The sequence below is a fragment of the Scyliorhinus canicula genome, chromosome 8 (genome assembly GCF_902713615.1).
Source record: "Scyliorhinus canicula chromosome 8, sScyCan1.1, whole genome shotgun sequence".
Classification (NCBI taxonomy): Eukaryota; Metazoa; Chordata; class Chondrichthyes; order Carcharhiniformes; family Scyliorhinidae; genus Scyliorhinus; species Scyliorhinus canicula.
Window position 1 is genome coordinate 130,054,159 of NC_052153.1, and position 23,641 is coordinate 130,077,799.

The 23,641-nt window shown below is 46.3% G+C and overlaps 1 protein-coding gene across 3 annotated transcripts in view; it reads left to right on the forward strand.

Annotated features, from left to right (window-relative positions):
• Positions 1–23,641, forward strand: part of ttc37 (tetratricopeptide repeat domain 37) — a 130,649-nt gene that overhangs the window by 5,739 nt on the left and 101,269 nt on the right. For 2 of the 3 annotated variants that reach the window (XM_038805244.1, XM_038805245.1), the window contains exons 2-3: positions 2,535–2,628; positions 16,131–16,274. In XM_038805244.1, the coding sequence (XP_038661172.1) occupies positions 2,539–2,628; positions 16,131–16,274 (234 nt within the window). In that variant the 5' untranslated portion in view covers positions 2,535–2,538. Of the gene's footprint in view, positions 1–2,534; positions 2,629–16,130; positions 16,275–22,705; positions 22,916–23,641 lie in introns of those variants that run through there. The other variant, XM_038805246.1, reaches the window with a different exon arrangement.

Genomic DNA, 23,641 nt, shown 5'->3' on the forward strand with positions numbered 1-23,641 from the left:
AGGAAGGCTAATGGAATGTTAACCTTTTAATTGCAAGAAGAATTTAGCGCAGAAGTGGTAAATTCTTGCTCAATTGTATAAAAGCTTGATTAGACTGCGACCACACCTGGAGTACAATGTGCAGTTTTCGTCCCCTGAAGTCAAAAGAGATATTATTGCCATTAGGGGAGTACAACGAAGGTTAACCAGACTTGTTCTAGGGATGGCGTGAGTGTCTTTTTCACAGAATTTACAGTGCAGACGGAGGCCATTCGGCCCATCGAGTCTGCACCGGTACTTGGAAAGAGCACCCTACCCAAGGTCCACACCTCCACCCTATCCCCATAACCCATTAACCCCACCCAACACTAAGGGCGTTGGACGCTAAGGGCAATTTAGCATGGCCAATCCACCTAACCTGTGGGAGGAAACCGGAGCACCCGGAGGAAACCCACGCACACACGGGGAGGATGTGCAGACTCCGCACAAGACAGTGACCCAAGCCGGAATCGAACCTGGGACCCTGGAGCTGTGAAGCAATTGTGCTATCCACAATGCTACTGTGCTGCCCTTATGAAGAAATATTGGGCAAACTGGGCCTGCAAAGAATGAGAGGTGAGCTCATTGAAACTAACAAAATGCTTAAAGAAATAGACAGGATAGATGCAGCTAAGACTCCCTTAGTTGGGGAATCTAGAACTAGGGGGAACGATTTCAAAATAAGGGGGATGCCACTTGGGACCGAGATGATGAATTTCTTTACACAGAGGGTTGTGAACCAGAGTGCTGTGGAAGCTCAGTCATTGCGTATGTTTAAGGTAGCGATTGTTAGATTCCTGATTAACAATAACATAAGGAGGAAGGGGGATAGTGTGTATATAAGCCTGATCAGCCATGATCATATTGAATGGTGGTGCAGGCTTGACTGACTGAACGGCCTACTCCTGTTCCAATGACTGGATGGGACATGGGACTTCCTCTGGCTTAGGGTGGGGGGAAGAGTCTCCAACAAGTGGTCACCGTCTCAGGATATGGGGTAGGTCATTTTAAGACTGAGGTAAGTAGAAATGTCTTCACTCGCTCGGTGATGGCCCTGCAGGATTCTCTACGACGGAAGGTTGTGGAGGCCAAGTCACTAAATATATTTCAGAACAAAATAGATTTCTGACCTTAAATGCATCAAAGGTATGGGGACAGCATGGGAGTATGGTGTTGAGATAGAAGATCAGCCATAAACATATTGAATGGTGGAGCAGGTTGATGGGCCGAATGACCTACTCCCACTTCTATTTTCAATGTCTTTCCAAATCACAGAACACAACCTTGAGGTCTGTCCATCTTAAATTGTATGTACTGATATGGTTGCATGTCACTGCTATTCCCAAAGTCATATTTAAAGTTATTTTATGATAGACACTATTTTCTAGTTTCTGCTACTCATTGAACAGTAACTTGTCAACTCAATAATCATGTCTAGAAAAGAGCCACCCCTTTGGACTCCTTGGTAACTGATGCAGGAAGGGGGCGGAATGTGGCGCAGTGGTTAGCACTGTGACTGCGGCGCTGAGGACCCGGGTTCGAATCCCGGCCCTGGATCACTGTTCGTGTGGAGTTTGCACATTCTCCCCATGGTTCACCCCCACAACCCAAGATGTGTTGGTTAGGATTGGCCATGCTAAATTGCCCCTTAATTGGAAAAGAAAAATAATTGGGTACTCTAAATTTATTTTTAAAAACTTGAGGCAGGATACTCTCACTATTACAGTGAAACATTGATAAGCTCAGAGTCCTTTAATTTTGGCATTCCCGTTTTCCCTTTATCCCACACTGTGGTATTGTGTGAAGCAAATAATGGCATGATGGGAAAACTAGTCAAGTCTTCTTGGTACAATTGAATTTAACCTAAGACACAGATTCAAAATACACAGATATACACAGCCGAGGTCGACTTGACCTAAGAACCGAGTGACTCTAAAATTCTAAGATAAGGTGTTTTCATCATTCGCCTAAATGTAGTCTCAATAAATAACAAGCTGAACAACAGTCTCTGCCTGTATGTAAACAACTTCTTCCCTTTCTTAAAACAAAGACAAGATAATGATATGCGACTCCAGTCCCCTAAAGGTCAGAAGGTGACGCCATTGTAACGATTATTACTTATGTTTTACTTTCAATCAAATTCCTGACCAAGCTGTATTCATGTTATCTTGATCCTATAATGTATAAGAATTGCCTTCTTTTCTGTACTATCGCAGACTTGGGACGGACTCCGCAGTTTGTAATTGACTGCCTTCCGACTCCAAGTATCAGCCATTTTCTGCTAGCAGTTCTGATTCGGGAATAAAGTTCAGTTTTGCTTATCTAATGAATGCTGTTTGAATTTCTCTATCACAGTCAAGACGCGGGGAAAATATAAAATACAACAACACCATAAGTACTTGCTCATTGTCCCCCAAGTAGTCAGGTTGTAAAATGTGCCCCTAAAATTGGAGTGTAGTAGCTGTTGTAAAACCTAATGATATGTTGTACTATAAATTTTATTTCCTATTTTATAGGGAAATGTCCAATAAAGAAGTCAAGGCCATATTGAAAAATGCAAGGGAAGCTATCCGAAATAAAGAATTTAAAGAGGCACTGAAACATTGTAAGGTACTGTAGAACAATATTTTCAAATGGAATGGTGAATTTTTATTTATTATATTGTAAGTATTTGGCATTTTAGCATTTAACATTGAACAAGTCTGAATGCTAATGTTATTCGAACGAGTTTTTGTAAAATTAGAAATATCCTTATCAGGATTGCATCAAAAAATAGTGTGGTTTGTACAACAAACTAATGTAATTATGCTGCTTATAGTAAGTCAGGTGATGAGTCATTTTATAATGTCAGAAGCATTACACACGTTATAATCTGTTGCATAAGTGCAATTATGTAACTAGTCTAACTTTGTAACTATCTAACTTTTAAGATGACGACATTTAATTGCTGTAATTGGATGATCATGATGTCAGATGAATTGCTATCTTTGAAAGATATTTGTAGATTTCTTTTATTCATTCATGGAATATGGTTGTTGCTGACAATACCAACAGTTGTTGTCCATCCCTAATTGTTCTTGAGACCTGCTGCAGCATCTGTGATCTAGATACACCCGCAATACTGTTAGGTCTGGAGTTCCAAGCACCATGTGTTCACTTTGTCTAGGCTGCAAGAGGCCTTACCTCAACCAACCAAAATGTCTCATATAGGAATGCTGGAGGCCTTCGATGTGAGGGAGTAACGATGAATGGGCTTGATATATAGAGTGTATGCAATGTTCTTTTTGGACCAATGGCATAATTGGAGATGGGTGGCCCCATAGTAATTCACTAATTCAAGGAACATGCGTAGTTCTGTGTGGCTGCCAGGAACGTTTTATCACCTGCACAATGTCCTCTAGAGGATGCAACCCATTCTGGTCCACTCGGTACCCCACAGAAGTGACTTTGAGGGCATGAAAGACACATTTCCCACTGGAGGTGGATGCCCACCTGCTCAAAAACACCGGAGGACCTCAGCCAGGATCACCAGATGTTCCTGGTCGGATGCCCCAGTGATGAAGACATGGTCCAACTAGACGGCCAAACTGGGTAACCCTTGCAGGATGTTCTCCATCAAAACGCTGGAAAACAACACATGCAGATGAGACCCGAAACAGCAACCGGGAAAATTTGTATAAACCACTGTAGGAGTTCACGGTGGCTAACCAGCAAGAGTCTGGTTCCAGTGTTAACTGCAGATAGGCATGATTTATGCCCAATTTTGTGAACGTTCATCCTCCGCTCAGCTTTACACAGGAGGTCCTCAATGCAGGGGACCGAGTATCAGCCCAAACAGCAAATGGACTTGCCGAACGGGCGGTCCAAGCATATTTAAGAGCGGAATGAAGAAGCTGGCCAATGGAACCTGGGAAACCCGATTGGCCCCTTTCCTGTTTAGTAACAGGACCACGCCGGTGGTACCGGCTGAGCTACTTGTGTGTTGACACCTCCGGACAAGGGTAAGCTTAGTCATTCTGGATATTGGGAAGAAGCCCAGAGTGATTCGATGCTGACGTGGGACACGAGTCTGCTCCGGAGTTTCAATCCTGGGGACGCCATCTACATTCGGAATTTCGCCGATGGAGCCACATGGATCCCGGGGATCGTAGTACATCAAACGGGGCCGGTCTCTTATTCTGTACGGGCATTGGGATGGAAATCTTATCACCATGGGGACCACATCCGCAGCCGCCTCCACGAATTGCCAGCGCCTGCTACCGACACCTGGATTCCGTGGATCCCCCAGCCACTACCTTCGCCTCAGCTGGCTTCCCTTAGCTGGCTCCCGGTCAGGAGGTCAGAATGCCCAGCGCTGTTTTCTCCAATCCCAACTCGGGCTTTGACATAGGCGTCCAGCTACAGGAAGATGCATATCCACGGCCATCGACACCCAGACCTATGCCCACTCCTATGTCACCAGCCCTGCTGGTCCAGCCTTGACACTCAGTGCAGAAACATTGCTCACCAATCCTTTATTCACCTCCTGGGCCAACCCCCCTTCAAAGCCGACACCAGGCAAAATGGACAAAGGGTCTCGCAGATCAGCCAGTGGACATGGACATTTTTTTCTTAAATAACATTAATTGTTTGAAATATGGCAGATTATGTAGAGGACACTTCATTGTAAATGTCGCATATTTCTTGTCATTTTTTTTGTCGAATTTTACATCAAATTGAATTTGTAATTCTGATTAGTACATTGCATTTTATAAGGTATAACACTTCTAGCGTTACAAAGCAGCATGTCCACTGCTTTTATCCCAGCATGTCCGTTGGCCCATCAATATAATGACTTGGAGTATTTGCCGTGCAATAAATGAAGAGTCTTGATCTTTATCACCAGCTTTTTCATCCTTAGCCATTCTCCTCTCATTTATTCAAAATTAAATTCAAACTTTCTTCTGCATAAATACTCCCCATCCATTCACAAGTGATATTATCCCACCTAGTTGCAAATTTGCACATTACTCTTTCTATATTCAAGTTGCTATCTCCAATCTCTATTGAAGTTAAATTGATCACTCTAACTGCGCCAAGCAGAAGTTACTCACTGAATTTCAACATTAATCCTTAATTAGGAACTATTTTAAAAACAAATGATTTTCTACAATTTCTTTTGGCTGCCCAATTACCTGTTGGAGTAATGCTGATCAATTTCTATGGCTGTCTCTGCTGCAAGTTTCCACGCTGGTTTCCACAGCCGAGCAAAAAGTATCTGGTTGGTTGGCCTCATCCTGCTGCCCCCCTCCCCGTTATCGAAGTCTAATGCAGTTGTAACCTGTTTGAACCCAGCAAAGTGGAAAAAGATGGCAATTGTGGCTTCTCTGTTATCATCTTCCACACTCCCTCTTGAACAGTTGGATTGCACTCCTGCTTCCCATCATGGCCTTGAGAACCTGAGATATCGATTGCCGTTTGTAGTCTGTTTTCAGGTTGCACATCATTCCATGATACATTGATTGGAGCATGACCTGAAGTGGGAGGCAACAACATCAGCTTGACCCTCTTATGGTGAGCAGGCGGGTTAGTGGAGCTGAGTCCACAAAAAAAGATCAGCCATGATCTTATTGAATGGCGGAGCAGGCTCGAGGGGCCAGATGGCCTATTCCTCCTCGTTCTTCTGTTCTTATGAGATCGGCAATATCAGAATCCGCGGGGAATATGTGTGTAATGATAACAATCTTCCTTTTTATTTCACTGATACATTTAAGCAGCTTTCCTGATCCATGCCTCAAAAAGGCTGAAGATCATTGAGGCGGTTTTGTTAGCCTTGTACTGTAGCGCCTTTATATCCACAAACCAACGTAGCTTCATGCTTTTTCCTATTATAAGAAGTGGCAGCTTTTCGGTGCTATCCAGGATGGTACAGACCATAGTAGTGACAATTTCCTTGGTTCACATTCCACCATTGCTTGTTTCACTTTTAACATCAAAAGCAGCTTGGCAAAAGACACTAAAACAGTCTGGTTCATCCACGTTCAAAATGTCTTGTGGTGGAGACTTATTAAAGATGTGGGCCATTTTGGAGCCAACCGCTTAACACATGGAACACTTGAATCAGTCCAGCCATCCATCCATCACTGCAGCCGTACTCTGTGTGGTCCAGCTTCTTTTCCAGGGAGACTCTCCATTCCTGCAGAATTAGACTGGAGATGGGAACTCTCAGGATGCCGTGAACTACATTAGCAGAGCTGCTTCAACGTTCGGATATGCAGACATTCTCATCCTTTTCCTCGCTGGAAAGCATATCTGCTTGTGGAATTATTCCAAGATGCTCGCTTTCCGTTTCATAATGGTGGACAAACTGTGATGGAGTCTCCCACTCCTTTGTGATGTTGCTTTTGATTCACAACACAGTTTTCCACTTGCTATATCACCTTCTTTCTCATTGACAAATTGTGACCATTCCTGGGATCTTCCCACAATCGTGTTTGTGTTGGGTGAAGGAGCTTTATGTTTTCTGAGGACCTCTCTAATTGTCTGGTCTGTACTAATTGTTGGAAAATCAAACCAATAGTCTCCTGAGCAAATCTTATGTTTGTATCCCCTACTGTGAGTGTAGCGGGGGCTCTCGCTGTTTTGGCCATTTTCCATACACACCTATTCACGGGACCAAAGGAAAGGTTGTGGGAGCTCATAAAGTCGATTCCTAGAATGTGCTCGGCTGTTTGGGGCAAGTCAACTAAAACAACGGGGGAGTGCCTAGTGTTTATGGTTCCTATCTGAATATCTACGGGGGCTGTAATGTATCCCTGCTGTACATGTGCTGTAATCCACTAAGGGTGATGGTGTCTGTGGTGGGCCATTTATCACGCTAGAACATTGTGGAGGAGTTTAACGTGGTGCGGGACCCCCCTGTGTCCCAAAGGAACTCTACTAGATGTCCCTGGACTGTGCCTGTGACTACTGGTCTGCCTGATTTGTCCCAGAGTGTGTCGCAGACCCACGTTGGGGAGTCTGAACACCATCAGGTGCGGACCCTCCTGTGTTCCAAAGGAACTCTACTAGATGTTCCCGGACTGCCTGTGACTACTGGTCTGCCTGATTTGTCCCAGAGTGTGTCGCAGACCCACATTGGGGAGTCCGAACACCATCAATCTGTGGTGTTGACTACTGCATTATCTGTTTGGGCGCGAATGCTATGTATGTGCCTAACATTGTTCCTAGGTGGGGCCGTTGCTGGTGCCGTTGCTGGTTCGGTGGGGGTTTTGTTTACATTCGCAGGCGTAATGTCCCATGTGTCCACAATTATAGCAACCTCGTGGTTGCCTGTGCTCTGGAGTGCTGTCCTTCATGTCTGCCCTCATTTATCCATCCTGGGTCCTGAATAGTCCTGACTGGGTGCATATTTGTCTCTGCCTTTTCTCACCTGGACACCTCGGGGTTCTGTATCGAAAAACTTTGTAAAAGGGTTACCGGAACGGGAGTCAGACTCTGAATCGTCACCATCTCCCGGTTGCCAGACTCGTGTCTGCCGTTTTTGTGCTGTGGCCGGGTGGGCCATCATGGAATCCAAATCATCATGTCTAACCAGCCTACAAGAGTTGTTGCGGTGCCAAAGGGGGGTTCTCTTGTGAGGTGCGGTGGCAGCAAAGGGCAAATTGCTGTTGGCGGGCGGTGGCTCTGGCTGTGGAAGGGGATATTGGGGGCCAAACATGCCCTGGTCGTGGTTCCAGGGGCTGGAGTGACTGGAGCCGGGCAAGTTGTACCAATGGTCAGTGATCGTGGTCAATTCAGGGAAGCTGGCGCTTTTGTCTGAATCAAGCTCAAGGTGGAAAGTCGTACTTGTGGGCGGAGACAAGGTCAAGTCTGTGGGCGTGGACGTGCTGTCATGGCTGGGGGAGGGTTGGACTAGGTTGTCGATGGGTGAGGCGGTATCATCTCCTATTGCCAAGGAGATGTGGTGGGAGTGGTTACATTGGGTTCCATAGACTTTGAGCTGGTTGATGTGGAACCAACCAGTTTTACCATTGGGGTACGTTATCTTGTACATCGTGGGGCTCACTTTGTCCAAAGTGGAGTAGGGTCCTGCAAATTTACGGGAGAGGAACGAACTAGGATTATATAGGGAAACCATGACTTGCTGTCCGACTGTATATTCTACGGGGTGGACTGTTTTATCAAAGCAGGCCTTACTCTGTTTTTTCCTAGTGCCTAGTCAGACAGCTGCAGCGAGCTGTGCTGCTTTAATATTTTCAGTGACTTGTTGGACCGCTTTTGCATGGGTGAGGGCGGTGACTGGGGCTTGCCAAATCGAGACCTAATAAATATTCAGTTCCTTTCATGGGCCGCCCAGTCATGAGAGTGTGGGGGGTAAAACCTGTGGAACTGGATACTGTGTTCCTGATAAACACAAGGGCGAATGGCGGGACTGTGTCTCATGTGGTATTATGCTGTTGCACCATTTCTCTAATGGTCGCTTTCAAGGTGCAATTTATTCGTTCAACAATGCCGCTGGATTGGGGGTGATACGCTATGTGAAATTTTTGCTTGATTCCAAAAATCGTAAGGACATTTTGCATGACTCTGCCGGTGAAATGGGAACCTTTGTCTGACTGCTGCGGGGAAGACCCCAGCGTGTAAATATCTGTTTGGTCAAAATCTTAGCTGTGGCTTTCGCTGTGTTCGTCCGGGAGGGAAATGCTTCTACGCATTTTGTAAAAGTGTCGATTACTACTAATACATGTTTAAAACCATTTCTGCAAGGGGAGAGGGGACCAAATGTAGTCGCTGTAAATTTATCCATGGGCCATTAACAGGTCGGGTGTGTCTCAATTGTCTTTTCTTGGAGTACCTTTGTGCACAGATTAAACAATTCTCAACATAATGCGTGACATCTGCTTTTAAATGGAGCCACCAGCACAAAGGTCTTAAATGGGCATTGTCTATCCCCTGATGTCCGTTTCCGTCATGAAACTGGTAAATTATCTGGTTTCTGTCCTGGGTGGGGACCACATAAATTGCATTTTTCAAAACTGTACCGTCCTGTACCATCAGTGAGTCCTTGAATTTGTCGTAGGGGACTTAAATCGTTACTGGGTTAAGGCCTGTGATAATCAAAATATTGCACTGCACAAAGACCACGTGCAAGTGCTGTTCGCAGGCTGAAAATCCTTGCTCTACAGGATGCTAAATTCGTGAGGCATAGGCTACGGGTCCTAATCGGTCATGTCTTTCCTGTAGGAGTGCTGCTGGTAGGGTTCGGTCAGTGGTCGCTCCTTGTATGGCGTAGAGAGAGTGTGGGTCTGGAACTTGCAAAGCTAGGGCGCGTTTTAATTCATCGATTGCGTCCGTGTGCTGAGGAAGCCATTCCCATGGGGCGTTCTTTTTTAGGGGCTCTGAGACTGGGGCTGCTTTTGTGGCAAAACCATCTATATGGTTCTGGCAATATCCACCTAATCCTAAGAATGATCATAGTGCAGTGATATTGTGGGGCGGGGTAATTTAACTATTGACTCAATTTGTTTGTGTTCAATCTCTCTCTTCCCGTGGGTGATAATGGTGCCTAAATAAAAGACCTTTTTCTTTTAAGATCTGGGCTTTTTTCGGGTTAACCTTGCATCAAATGATTGTAAGAGACCTAGCAATTCCGAAAGAAGCTTAGCATGCTCTTCCTTTTGTGTCTGTCTGTAGGAGTAAGTCGTCCACGTGCTGAATAAGGCATTCAGGGTGGGAAAATTTGGAAAGTCCGTTGGCCAATTGTCGGTGAAAAATGGAGGGGGTGTTGTGGAAACCTTGCGGGAGGCATGTCCAGTATACTGCTGTCCTTGAAATGCGAACGCAAACTTGTATTGTCTAAGGGAATGGACCAGAAGCCATTGCTAATGTCCAGCACTGTAAAGTACTTTGCGTGTACTCCCTGTTTGAGCACGGTTTCGGGACTCATGGCAGTGGTGGGGGCTGCTAATGGGGTGACCTTGTTGAGCTCTCGGTCGTCAATGGTTAATCTCCATAAACCATCGGGTTTCTTTACGGGCCAAATTGGGGCATTGTTTGTTGAGGCTACGGGCCAAATTACTCCTTGATCTAGTAAGCTATTGATGACTTTTCAGATCTCACCCTCGGCTTGCTGTGGAAAACCGTATTGCTTATGGGGCTTGGGATCGGGACTTGAAATTGTGACCATGCCTGGGATCTTACCACAATCGTGTTTGTGTTGGGTGAAGGATGCTTTGTTTTCTGAGGACCTCTCTAATTGTCTGGTTTGTACTAATTGTTTACGGATCAAACCAATAGTCTCCTTCTGAGCAAATCCTATGTTTGTATCCCCTACTGTGAGTGTAGCGGGGGCTCTCGCTGTTTTGGCCATTTTCCATACACACCTATTCACGGGACCAAAGGAAAGGTTGTGGGAGCTCATAAAGTTCAATTTTGGCGCAGGCATCTCTCAATTGGGTGATGGTTCGTGGGGTGGTGTAAACAAAATCAGGCTCATCCCGATCTGATGACTTGCGCTGTGTGGTGACTGGATTCATGGGGGTGTGTGCTGCCTGTACAGTTGGTTGCTGCGGTTGCTTTCCTTTTCAGGGCCTGGGGGCTCTATTGTGATTTTCAGTATCCTCCACATATCTATGGGCTGTTTCATTTAGTACTTGCCAATTGGGGCCATTCTCCTCACCTAAAACTTGTCCAAAAGTATTTCTGAATCCGTTTTGCACTGACCGGAGTGACTGCAACATCTCTATTTGTCGTCTACATTTCGCGTGATCTACTGTGCTCCGTCTTTGTTCTGTAGTGGAGCTATGGAGCACTCGTAAAGCTGTCTTTAAATCTGCACATTGTCTTGTTAACTGTGCTACCTGCTGTTCTGTCTCTTCTCGTACCAAAATTGCACGCTGTGTATCTTGGTCGGCTTTCTCGTACTGGGTCTGAAAGCTGCTAAGGTGAACTAAACATGATTGGTGTGCCTGTTTGACATCACCCATCTCTTTATCTTTAGCTGCCAACTGTTCTCGGAGTTGCTCATTAATCTTTTCACATTCACTATAGTTTCCCTCGTTCTTCTCCTCTTTCTCAACTAGCTATCTGCGGAGCGTCCTCACGACCTCCTCTGTGCCTCTCAACTGTGCCAAACAGGACACTATATTGCCATCGGCTTACGAACTTTCGCTGCATTCTTCTTATGTACTTTGGTTAGGTTGTCCCACCAGGCTTGTCCTAGGCTTCCTGGACCTGACTCATAATTTGAACAAAACTCGGACCAAAGGGGACATCCTTTCCCCTTCAAATACTTCCTCAACTCTTCTTCCCATATGGGGAACTGCTCTGCTCTGTTAGTCACTGCGACCTCGGGTTCATTAGGCGTTCCATCTCTTTTGTGGCCATTTGATACAGTTATCTCTGTTTTCCTACCGTTAATCTGTTTTCCTATCTCTAAGTTCTCTTTTGCTCTGCTTCTAACTTCACTTTTCCTACCGTCAATTTGGGACGGGCGGAATAAGGCGGTGATTCGAACAGCGGGTATGGCCTTGGCTATTTTCCGGTTCACAATACTCCTGATAGTTTTGCGCAAAATCTAACGAGTTTACTTTATATCCCTGTTAGTAAGCTTGCAGGTTAATACACACTTCCGAATCTTGGGTGATTTGATCGATACAGGCCCTACACTTGTGGTTTCTTTCACTTTTCCTCAATTGAATTTCTAATGCAAAGTTTTGTGGGTTCTCTCGGAGTGACAAAATCACTTCTAGGTTGAGCCCTGGCGGAGTCGCCAATAATGTTGCTCTTTTTAATGAATGGAATACTATCCCACGAGTCACCAATAATGTTGCCAGATTAACTAGATATAGCAGTTATTAATTATAATATTGCTTTTTAGAGTCACCAGGTATCAAATTATATCACCACAAGGCTTTACCGGATATCAATCAAAGACCAAACTACCAGTTGGGCAGTTCAAGTTCAAAGATAGTTTATTTACACATATGGATTACTTCGACATGCAACATAAAACACTACACAAGTTAAACTACGCCTAACAACTACTATAGCCTATACGTAACTTCAGGGCAACCGGCTCTTTGCAGATGAACATGGCCTTTTTTCGGATCTTGCGTGGCTGGGTAGAAGAGGTGGCTTCGTTTCTGCTGGGCTCATCCATCTGGTAGCGATCGTTGGTCTTGAACTTGTCTTCTGGTCGTAATGCTGCACTTGGTTTTAGGTGTAGGCCGGGGCCAAGAGAGACCAAACACATGGATGTGTATCTTTTTATCCCTCTGGGATTTTGCCCTCTTTGGGGCGGTCCCTAGTTTTGAACCCAATAATTCGACAGGCTTTGATCACTGCCTTCGATTCTGGCCAATAAAGGGGCGGGTGCCTTGATGGCTGGGCATGTCCTGAGCAATCATTGACCTTGTCTGTTTGGGCTTTCTTAGTAAATGGAATGGCGCTGGTTAGTCTGCATCTGTATTGGTTACCTGAGTACACTCCTTTTGTTCTAGGGAAATGGGCCATTAGAATGCAAACGAGCAGGGGTTTCGATCGCATCTAGCTATCTGGGTTGCAAATACACACACAAGCTCTGAGTGTGTCTGAGTCCTGGGTTGGCCATAATTCCCATGGTCCTTTGCAGGTGGCCATCTGAGATGGCTACATCATGTGTATTGGAAATTGTATGTTTTGCTGTAGTAGTTATAGCATCCAACCATCAGGTGGTGCGAGTATACAGGCATGTAACCGAGCCGCACCATGTGTTCCGGCAGAAGATGTTAGTGAGGAGTTGATAGCAGTCGCATATTAGAGTAGCTCTGTATTATCTTGGTGTTAGACCATTATTTCCAACTGTATTAATCTTAGACATTATATTAATCCTTTAGAATAGTGTTAGTAATAAATAGTTTTGTTGTAAAACAAAGTCTAATGTTCTTTGTTAACACTATCACATCAAGATCCAAGATGAGCATAATCGAAGAACATTACAATCACTTGCCCAGTTTTCCATTATTTCACACTCTTGTGATTGGTCAGCATGGTCAACTGACAAGCTTATAGAAGTTGGGGTAGCCAGAAGATTTTGGCTTATCGTGGGCATTATTTGTTATTCTGTTGATAGGATTGGTTGACAAGTTCAACTTCACTGAAATTTCAGGTCATCTGAGTTTGACTCATGGCGATTTCACTGTATTTTTTCACGAATGAACTAGCTTTTAAGTGATCTGTGAACATGCACATCTAAACCCCTTTACTTCTCTGCAGCCAGTCTCTCCTTATTAAGAAAATAGGTAGGCAAGGATTTGAAAATGAGGATGAGAATCTTAATTAATTAGAAACCAGTTGAGTTGACAGCAATTAATGGTTGGATTTTGCGCTTTGTGGCTGCAGATCTGGGCTTTGACCTTTCTGGGTTTAAAAACCCGCCAACAGGAATAGACAATTTGGCCTCTGGTGCCTGCTCAGCCACTCTCTATATATTAGCATGGCTGAACTTTGGTCTCAACTCCACTTTCTTGCCTTCTTCACAAATCCCTTCATTCCCTGAGAAACTAGAAATATGCTTATCTCAGCTTTAAATGTGCTTACCAATGCAATCACGATCCACTGGGGTAGACCATTCCAAATATTCAAATCATTTGCAAGAAGCAGTTTCTCCTCATCTCAGTCCTAAATCCTTATCCTTAGTCTAGGCCCTGAGTTCTAGATTCTGCAGCAGGAGAAACAACTTCTGAGTCTTCCCCGACAGGGAAGCAGCTAAGAAACAATTCAAAATGTTCAACAAAATAGATGCCAATGAAAAAGTAACACACTGCAAAAAATGCACCAGTGCCTCACTCAGTTAAGGATCGTATTAGATTAAAAGAAAAGACTTGTATTGTTGCAAAAAACAGGAGAGGGGGCAGCAACTAAGGAGCTGTTGCCGGAAAGGAGAAGTTTCAGGGGCAGTTTGACTCATTCACAGTGGGGAAGGTAGTGGGTCAGCCTCACCAATCACGGGGGCCCAGTATGAGTATGGGAAGAAGCTCATCAGTTTCCGTGGCAGGTGGCTGCTTGTAAGATTGCGCAGGTGAGGGAGGCAGGAGGGGGTTTGGCGACGATGTCGGAAAAAATTAATAATGCTTTTGAGGCCTTCTATCGGGGGCTGTCTAGATCTGAGCCCCGAGTGGTGGAGGAGGATATGGGGAATTTGTTGGATGGTTTGGTGTTTCCGGAGGTGGAGAATTGGAAGAGACAGGGATTGGAGGCGCCATTGGGACTGCAGGAGATAATGAAGTGTGTAGGGTTGATGCAATCTGTAAGGCACTGGGACAGGATGGCTTCCCAGTTAAATTCTATAAGCAGTTTTTGGAGTAGGTGTCCTATCTCCCAGATATGTATAATGCGTTGTTGGCAAGGGGAAGTTGGCAGCCACATTTGCAAAAGTTTCTATTTTGTTGATCCCAAAGAAGAATAAAGACCCGACGGAGTGTGGCTCTTATATCCCATCTCCCTCCTAAATAGAGATGTGAAGGTACTGCCGAAGGTTTTAGCGAGGCAGTTGGAAAGGTGTGTACCAGAGGTGATCTCCGAGGACCAGATGGGGTTTATGGGGTGGGAGTTGTCAAGTGGAGGCTGTTAAATGTGGTATTGACCCCTTCATAGGGTAGAGTGCTGGAGGTTATCATTTCAAAGATGCGGAGGAGGCCTTTGAACAGGTGGAATGATGGTTCCGGAGGAAATTTAGGTTTGGACCAAAGTTTGTTTTATGGGCACCATTGTTGTATGCAGCCCCCATGATGAGTGAGGACGGACGTGATAAATTCTGGATGTTTTAAGTTGTATAGGGGAATAAGACTGGGATGACCACTGTCTCCATTGTTAATCTCATTGGCTATTCCCATACCGGCCTCCCCGAACAGGCGCCGGAATGTGGCGACTGGGGGCTTTTCACCGTAACTTTATTGAAGCCTACTTGTGACCACAAGTTATTATTATTAATTATTATTATTATTCCCTTGCCAGTTAGCTGCATTCTTCAAGAGAGTGGGAGGGTATTGTGAGGGAAGGTAGGGAGCACAGGGAGTCTTTATTCATGGATGATTTGTTATTCTACGTTCTCCCATTGAAGCGTATGGGGAAGATGTTATTGATTGTGTTTGGAAGAAAATATATATATATATAATAGATATGTGACTTAAAAGGGTGATGCCAAGAGTCTGTTTCATGTGGTCTGGATTCAAATCTAGGCCAGAAAGGGGAAAGACCATCCACTCAGATTTCAGATGGGTAGTTGGATTATAATAGTTATTATACTTCTGTATCATGTTGAAAAACAGAGCAAATCACTTTTGCAGAATATATAGGTGCGATCATATAATCGCTGTGCCTGAAATGCAGCGTGCCGTGACGCAACGAGGTCAATCAAAGCCAGGAGACCCTGCTCCTGGGATCTACCCAGCTGCAACGCCATGCGAGATCTAAAGCAATCTCACAATACAGTGTGACGTAAATCCCGCCCATTATGGGCAAGGTCACTCCATCTGCATATTAGAGCGAGACAGCTCGTCTCACTCTAATATGCAGTTTCCCAAGGCGTTGGAGTCTATCCCCTTCACCTCGGGCGAGGTCCATTCAGTATTGGTCTCCACAAATGGGGACCAGACGGAATGGCACTCTAGTTGGTCTCCCAGGATCTTTGGGCAGGGTGGTACCCTGGCACTGCTGGTGCCAGCCTGGCACTGCCAAGCTGGCATTTTGCACTCCTTCGGGCTGGGGGTGCCCTGGCAGGTGTTGTGGGAGGAGGAATGGGGGGGGCCCGGAGACAACTCCATAGTGAATAGGGGCTTGGCAGGGATCGGGGCTTGATTGGGATGTCATTTAAAAATGCCATCCCGATCTCTCGCTACACTGAGGAGTTCCGGTGAGTGGAGCTCTTCAGTACAGAAAATGGTGCCATGTGCAGCCTCGGTCGTGCGTTCCCTGTTGATGCCACCTATCTAACCTGAGTGCTATTCGATAGCGTTGTTTCTCGCTTTGGGACTTTGTTTCCATTTAGTTAAATCGTGCCCTATACATCAAAATAAATAGCAACCGGATATCTTGTATAGCAATTTTATCTACTGTAATGTTATTTCTTACATTTGTGTTCTATTGTGCAGGCTGTGTTGAAACAAGACAAGACTAACTATAATGCCTGGGTTTTTATTGGAGTTGCTGCAGCAGAGTTGGAACAGCCTGACCAGGCGAAGACTGCATACAAAAAGGCTGCAGAACTTGATCCAGATCAATTGCTGGCATGGCAGGTATATCAGTGACCACACTGAGCACTCACAAACAATCCTCTTTCATGTAAAATTGGGTTTTAGTATTTCTTGCTGCATCTGCATTACATCTACAAATAAAACTATGATTTGTGAATAGTACATTTCCAAAAAAAAGCATATTTTCTTTATCATCTGTCTCTTTATTTGCAGAAATCTAAACATTAATCAAGCTACTCAAAGGTTTACCTGTGATACGTTCATTTAACATATATGGGGAAACTTGTGGGTTTATCGTATTGATATTGTGAAGGCTACATACATCAGGGGTTGGACTCCCCGCTGGCTGGGTTCTCCATTGTGCTGGCAGCGCACCCACGCCAAGGGATAGCCCGAAAGCGTGTGCTGCCCACAATGGGAAATCCCATTGGCCGGCTGGCAGGTCAGAGAATCCCACTGCCGGTGGGAGCGTGCCGCACCAGAAAACTGGGACGGAGAATCCCACCCCAGATCTCTTGTCGTATTGCTCAATGATCTCAGTTATGTGACTGTCACCTTGTTGCTGGATCTGTATGTGCCTGCGTCTCCTTTTGGTGTTTCTCTGCTCCTCATGTCGTCTTTTCTTTCCCTTTTTCCTTCGTCAGTGTTTCCGATCATGATTGGGGCAACGGTTGAGAAGGGGAAAGCAGGAGAAAGAGTGGTACAAATTAGAGCTGGACCTCTGAAGTTAGTAGCAGGCATGTTGACACAGGGAATGTGTGGGCAGCAGCTGAAAAGGCAGTGATGAGAAGGGGTTTTGGGTAAGGAGGGGGTTGGATAGTAGGTAGGGCAGATTGGATAGATGTGGTTGAAGGAGGGCAACAATGTTCACAAAACCCCTCTATTTGCTGTCCTTTACCCCTACCTAACTTGGCATCCTGGCTGACACCCATCCTAACCATTGATCCTCAGTAAGTGAAACTAATTCCTAGAATCATCTTGGGAGTTGTTAATTTGTCATTATTCCTTTGTGAATCGTCATTTAAAATCAACTTGCTGGTTCTTAGATTAGATTAAAATCTGGTAAAGAGCAAACACCACCACTTGGGCCCAGTTTACTCTTAGGCTGCTATCAGCAATATAGTTTGAAATGTTTCACCTGATTTCAAAGCATGGGCCTGGATTTCTGCTTTGGGTGCAGTAGGTAATCCAGGCACAAATTGTGCTACTGTAGTTTTAAACTTTTTCTTTCCAAGTCTTCACTTGCACTGATTGTCATGCTGTCAAATGGAAAATTGATCATGAATTAGTGCAATTGGGCAGTTTTGTTATGGACCCCTGGTCAGCTCTCAACAATGGCTAAGACACTGGAACAGATACCATAATATTTTTAGGTTTTAATGTGGTGCAGAAAGTTTGATTTGTTCCAGGAATGACAATATAAGAAAGAGGGCTTGATTATTTAAAAAGAAACTTTATTAAAAGAAAAGAAAACAATTTTTAAACTATTACTTCAGCTCTAACACTAACAGATTGCATGCAGTTTCTTAACTTTTACACACTAGTTCCCATTAAACAGGCACTGTACATGAACATGCAACTCATTCCTTTTAAGCAGACAAAGGTAATACTTGAAAAGCAATTTTTCTTCTGATAGTGACATCTGTTCAGAACCTTTTCCCAAATTTTGCCTCAGTGACAACTTCCATGATCTCTCTCATCGATTTCGCCTTCTCCCGGTAACTGTTCAGAACAGCATTCTTTCTCTCTCTCTCTCTCTCTCTCTATCTATCTCCTGCCCACTCCCGTTTATAAAAAATAACAGAGTTAAGCCATTTGGCTGAATCGGGGCATCCAGATTATTCTCACTAACAAGGTTAAGCCTGAATGGGACACGGTAATTCAGGCTTTGGACTTATCCCTCTGACTCTGCTGCTAACAGTCTTTGCCCCAAGCCTGTTTAACCCCCAAATTGCCTGCTACATCTTGGAGCCCATTTCTGGATCCACGTTCATAATATGACAGTTTTACATTTCAAATCTGGGTTTTGCGATTGGCACTTCGTAGCTGCATTTACACACAACTCTCCACACAAACCATCCCAGCCAACAAGGTGGCAGCAAGGAGAGGGGCACGAAGGTTCATGGATGCCGAGCTGGAGACCCTCCTGGATACGGTGGAGGAGAGGAGGATGACCCTGTACCCCGTTCTAGGAAAGAAGGTGGCAACCGCTGGCGTTCGCAGTGACTGGCACAGGTGGCAGAGGCGGTCGGTGCTGTGGGCAACGTCATCCGGACCAGCCAGCAGTTCTGCAAAAAACAGCACAAGTTCCTCCGGGCAGTCGGGGTGAGTAGGCAGCTTGTGCCTCTGGCACCATACTCTGCCTCACACCCATAACCCTAACCCCTGGGGCACTTTCTGGTGCGCACCACATAGCTGATCCAGTACAGGGGTGGAGGGCGGAACACCCAAGGGGGTGGACGGTGGGAGGACAGGCCAACCTCGGGGATTAGCTGCCGTGCAGACAGGTTTCAATCGTGGAGATGCAGTCGCAAAGCCAAGGACTGCATGAGGGATTGTCCTCGAGCATCCAGTAGCTGCAGAAGTCCAAATGCGTGCAGCAGCAGGAGGTGGTGCCGACAACGTGTGCCACCCAGGCCAACACCGCACGGGTGACATCCACGGTGGAGGCATTGGGGGAGAGAGTTTTAGCTGTGGATCGGCATGTCCAAGGGCTGGAGCATTCTGTGCAGGTGCTGGCTGAGGTCCAGGACAGAGACACCTGGACATTGCAGTGCGTCTCCTGAGGATGGCCCAGTCACAGCAGGCCATAGCTCGGAATATCGGCATTGTCCAGGCGCTGGCCAACGTGGCACATGCGCAGAAAGAGGTGGCCCAGTCTCAAAGGGAAATGGCGCAGCCATTGTCTGATGTGACACAAACCCAGAAGCTGGTGGCACAGTCAATAGGTGATGTGGCACAGTCACAGACTGAGATGTTCCACTCTTGTGCTCCATGGCCACGAGTGTGTGGACCCTAGTCGAGACCAGAGCGGGTCTCCAGGACTGGCAGCGCCATGTGGTGGGGGAGCCTCAGGGGATAGCTCTGCTCGCACCGCCGTCCCATTGAGTAGCCTGGGTGTCATCGGGCACCGAGGAAGGAGGGATGGGGCCTGTGCCGGTGACTCCCGCAGGGGAGGTGCTGGAACAGTGCAGCACCACTGACCCCCCCCCCTCCTGTCCCTGGTGCATCAGGTGGGCAACGGGCAGAACAGGGTGGCATCACGCCACATGAGCAGCAGCCAGGCCCAGTTGCCTCTGGAGATGAAAGCCAACGGGGACGCAGGTCTCGGGGCAGGAATCACAATGTGCCGCTTCCACTTCTGTTGTACCAACTGGGGAACCACGTGGACGTAGCTTTCCGGCCCATAAAGCCAGAAAGTTGGGCACCAGTTAATTTGGAGGGCACAGATTAGTTAAAGGGGCTAGAGCACAAATCTGTAAATATCCATTCGTTAAACACGTATTACCACTGTTACAACCTGTCTCGATGATCTGTCAGATGGATGTGAGGGCTTGACTGGGCTGGCCAGAGGAGCGGGGGTGGGAGTGCAAATGGGTGGAAGCCGTGGGTGCCCCGGGCTTCCCATATCTCTCCTCTGCCCCTCTTCCTGTCCCCACCACCATCCAGGGAATCGATGGGACTATGTGATGGAATGACCAGCTCACATGCAGGGATCACCCAGGTGGACGGTGGAAAGTTCTACCTTGGGCAGAAGTCAGATCTTGGCATATGATGCAGAGCTGAGTGCAGAGTAGCCAATTTCCCCCGGTAGGGGGTGTGGTGTCAAACATGTCAGGAATCGTCGAGTGTGCCAGGTTTAAGGCGTCGTGCACACTACCCAGATACCGGCCGCAGAAGTGAACGATGCGCAGCTGTGGGTCACCTATCAGCTGCACATTCATTGAGTGGTCCCCCTTTCGGTATGTTTCGAGCGGACTGTCATCTACAGGTGCTCGTAGGGGGTCATGCATCCCGTCCATAACCTCCTGGACCCGGGGCATCCCGTCGATGGCGACGAGCCCCACAGCCCAGGCATTCCGGTGAGCTTGGTCCACATTGAAATGGATGTATTGAGCTGTCTGGGCATACAGGGCCTCCATGATGGTGCGAATGCATTTCTGCATCAATGTCTGAGATCCTGGACAGGTCCCCACTTGGCGCCTGGAAGGACCCCATGGCATAAATGTTTAGGGCGACCATCGCATTGCGGCCGCCGGGAATGGGTGGCCTCGCTCATAGCTCACGGTGCCAGGTGTACCATCATCTGGCAGATATGTCGCACTGTCTGTCTGCTCAGCCAGAGTCTTCAACAGCATGCCCAGTCCGGCAGGTCCTTGACTCACAGGTGCTGCCGGTACACGTGAAGCCTCATACGCCGCCTCCTTGACACCTCCTCCTCTGCTTGTTGGGCAGCTGGCTCGCCATCCTAGGCAACTGCCACATGTCCCTCTGTGGCACGTTCCACTGCTGCATGCTCTACTCCTGCAGCTTCCACCTCCTCAAGCAGCTCCAGCTCATACAGCCGCAGGGCATCCCCCAGGGTGATGTGTGGTGGCTAGCAGGAATGCCACCATTGCTGGTTGAGTCCCAATATCCATTGTCTGCAGAGGGTGAAAGACTAGCATGGTGCATACCCCCCATGCCCAGTTAGGTCCAACGGGCGACATGGTGGCCTCGACACTGCGGGCACTGCCCGCATGTCTCCACCGACCCATCTCTCTCTCCTCAACCCGGCCCCGTCGTTTACCCGGCACCGCGGAGACCTCTGGCCTGGCGCCTGTCCCTGATGCCAGGGGTACCGTCATAAAGGAGCCAAGAGAACATGGTGGACATTTCCAGATTTGCTTTCAGATACTTGTGCTGTAGCTATGCTGGAACAACTTACCTCCGGGTGCAGCTAATTCTGGAATACAAGTCTTCAATACTGCAATAAAATCAAAACACTGCAGATGTGGAAATTCGAAATAACAGAAAATGCTGGGGAAACAGATTTAACTGAGTTTATATGACTCCAAGCTCTGAAGAAGTCAGACTCGAAACGGCAACTTTTATTTTCTTCTCTCCACAAATGCTGCCTGACCAGTTGATTTTCCATTATTTTCTGTCTTTATCTTCAATACTTCAACCAAGATGTTATCAGGTCCATAGCCTTGGCTGTATCCAACTTCTTGATATCACATGGAGTAAATTGAATTTGCGGAAGACCAGCATCTGTGATGTTGAAGACCTCGGGAATAGGCTGAGATGGATCATCCACACAGCACTTCTGGCTGAAGATGGTTGCAAATGCTTCAGCCTTTTCTTTTGCACTGACGTGCTGGACTCCCACATCATTGAAGACAGCGATATCCATGGAGCCTCCTCTCCTCTTCCCATTAGTTGCTTCTGTGTTTCTGTGACAGGTGGACTCTGACCACTGAAGTTGTCAATTTGCCAATCGAAGACCCCTCTCTTTTTGCACAATCTTCCTAACTGCTGTCATTAAAAATCAATACATAAACTGAGAAATTATCCCATGATCTATGGCCACAGGACTTAATAACATCCTGATCATCATGCAACATAGCAACAAACCATTATTTAACTGAACCAATAGGGCAGCACGGTGGCGCAGTGGGTTAGCACTGCGGCCTCACAGCGCTGAGGTCCCAGGTTCGATCCCGGCTCTGGGTCACTGTCCGTGTGGAGTTTGCACATTCTCCCCGTGTTTGCGTGGGTTTCGCCCCCACAACCCAAAAATGTGCAAGCTAGGTGGATTGGCCACTCTAAATTGCCCCTTAATTGGAAAAATGATTGGGTACTCTAAATTTATTTAAAAAATAAAAAATAAAAATTTAACTGAACCAAATGACTTGTTAACAATATTTAACAAAGGTATTCACTCGCAGTGGCCTGAGACATGAGTTCTCATAACACACTTGCCATCCGAGCAAAGATTTTCAGGGGTCTGCCAATGGCTCCGTTACCACCTGCAAACAATTTAAAATACATTTAATGACGATACCCAAAGGTTAACAATACCCACTGCACTGAGTATTACCTTCTAGCCCTAAGTCAGATATCAGTACAGTATAGTATTACTTTAACCACTTGCTCAGGAGGACTGTGCCAAAGGTAACTTTCCCTCCTTTTCAGACAGCCTGCAGCCTTTTTTACAGTTGACCTCAACCATTCCTCTCCTCCAATGCCTATCCATTGTCATATACCTAGGTGGAACTGCTCACACCTGCTTCCAGACTGAATTACCAGACTGGATTACAATGGTGTTCAACATTGACATTTGGCTTATCATCTGAGTGCCGAGGTGTATCATTTCTATAATCTACACAAATGACCTACATGGTGGTTTTTATTTCTTGCATTGTGACATCATAAATTTCAAATTGCCTACAGCAGTGTTTTTCAAACTTTCTTTCCCCAGGACCCACTTTAGATAACGGCTGTCCTTCACGATCGATGCCGGCCGAACTTAGCAAGACGCACCATGTTTGCTTACCTTTAATGTAAAAAGGGAGCCATACAAGCTCACTTGAATCGGGTTCAAAGGTGGAAAGGGCAATACGCACTTCAGGTGCCGATATCAGCCAGCTCCTTTATGCTGTCTTCGTCTTTATGAAAACGGAAAATGCAACCTCGCACATGTAGGTAGTCGTGAAGGACAATAGCAACAAATTGCTTATTTTACTCGGAACTGGATACTCCTGGAGATTTTACACCAGAATGCTGACACCCTCATGGGCTTTTGGTGTATTTTTAATGTGGTATTACAGGTCAGCTACAGCAGCATAGTCTTTTAATTTTGAATCAGCTCTTAAGTTAATCATAGAATCATACAATTTACAGTGCAGAAGGAGGCCATTTGGCCCATCGAGTCTGCACCGGCCCATGGAAAGAGCATCCCAGTAACCCCACCTAACCTTTTTAGACACTATGGCCAATTTATCAATGGCCAATCCACCTAACCTGCACATCCTTGGACTGTGGGAGGAAACCGGAGCACCCGGAGGAAACCCACGCAGACATGGGGAGAACGTGCAGATTCGGTACAGACAGTGAATCAAGCCGGGAATCGAACCTGGGACCCTGGAGCTGCGAAGCAACTGTGCTAACTACTGTGGTGCCCATAATAACTGACTCTGGGTTCTCAACCTCAAAAGGAACTTTTCACCCACTTCTCTTTCAAAATCTGAAAATTCTCTCATTTGCTAATACTTCCCTGCATATAACACACATGGGATTTGTATCTTTATTTGCATTGGCACAAAACCATACCTCAAGAAATCATCTTCATACTGCTTTGTTCCGGAGTTAAATTTATTCTTTGTAGGCTGTTAATCAGAGGCCCTGGAACTCTCTACAGAGCTAAC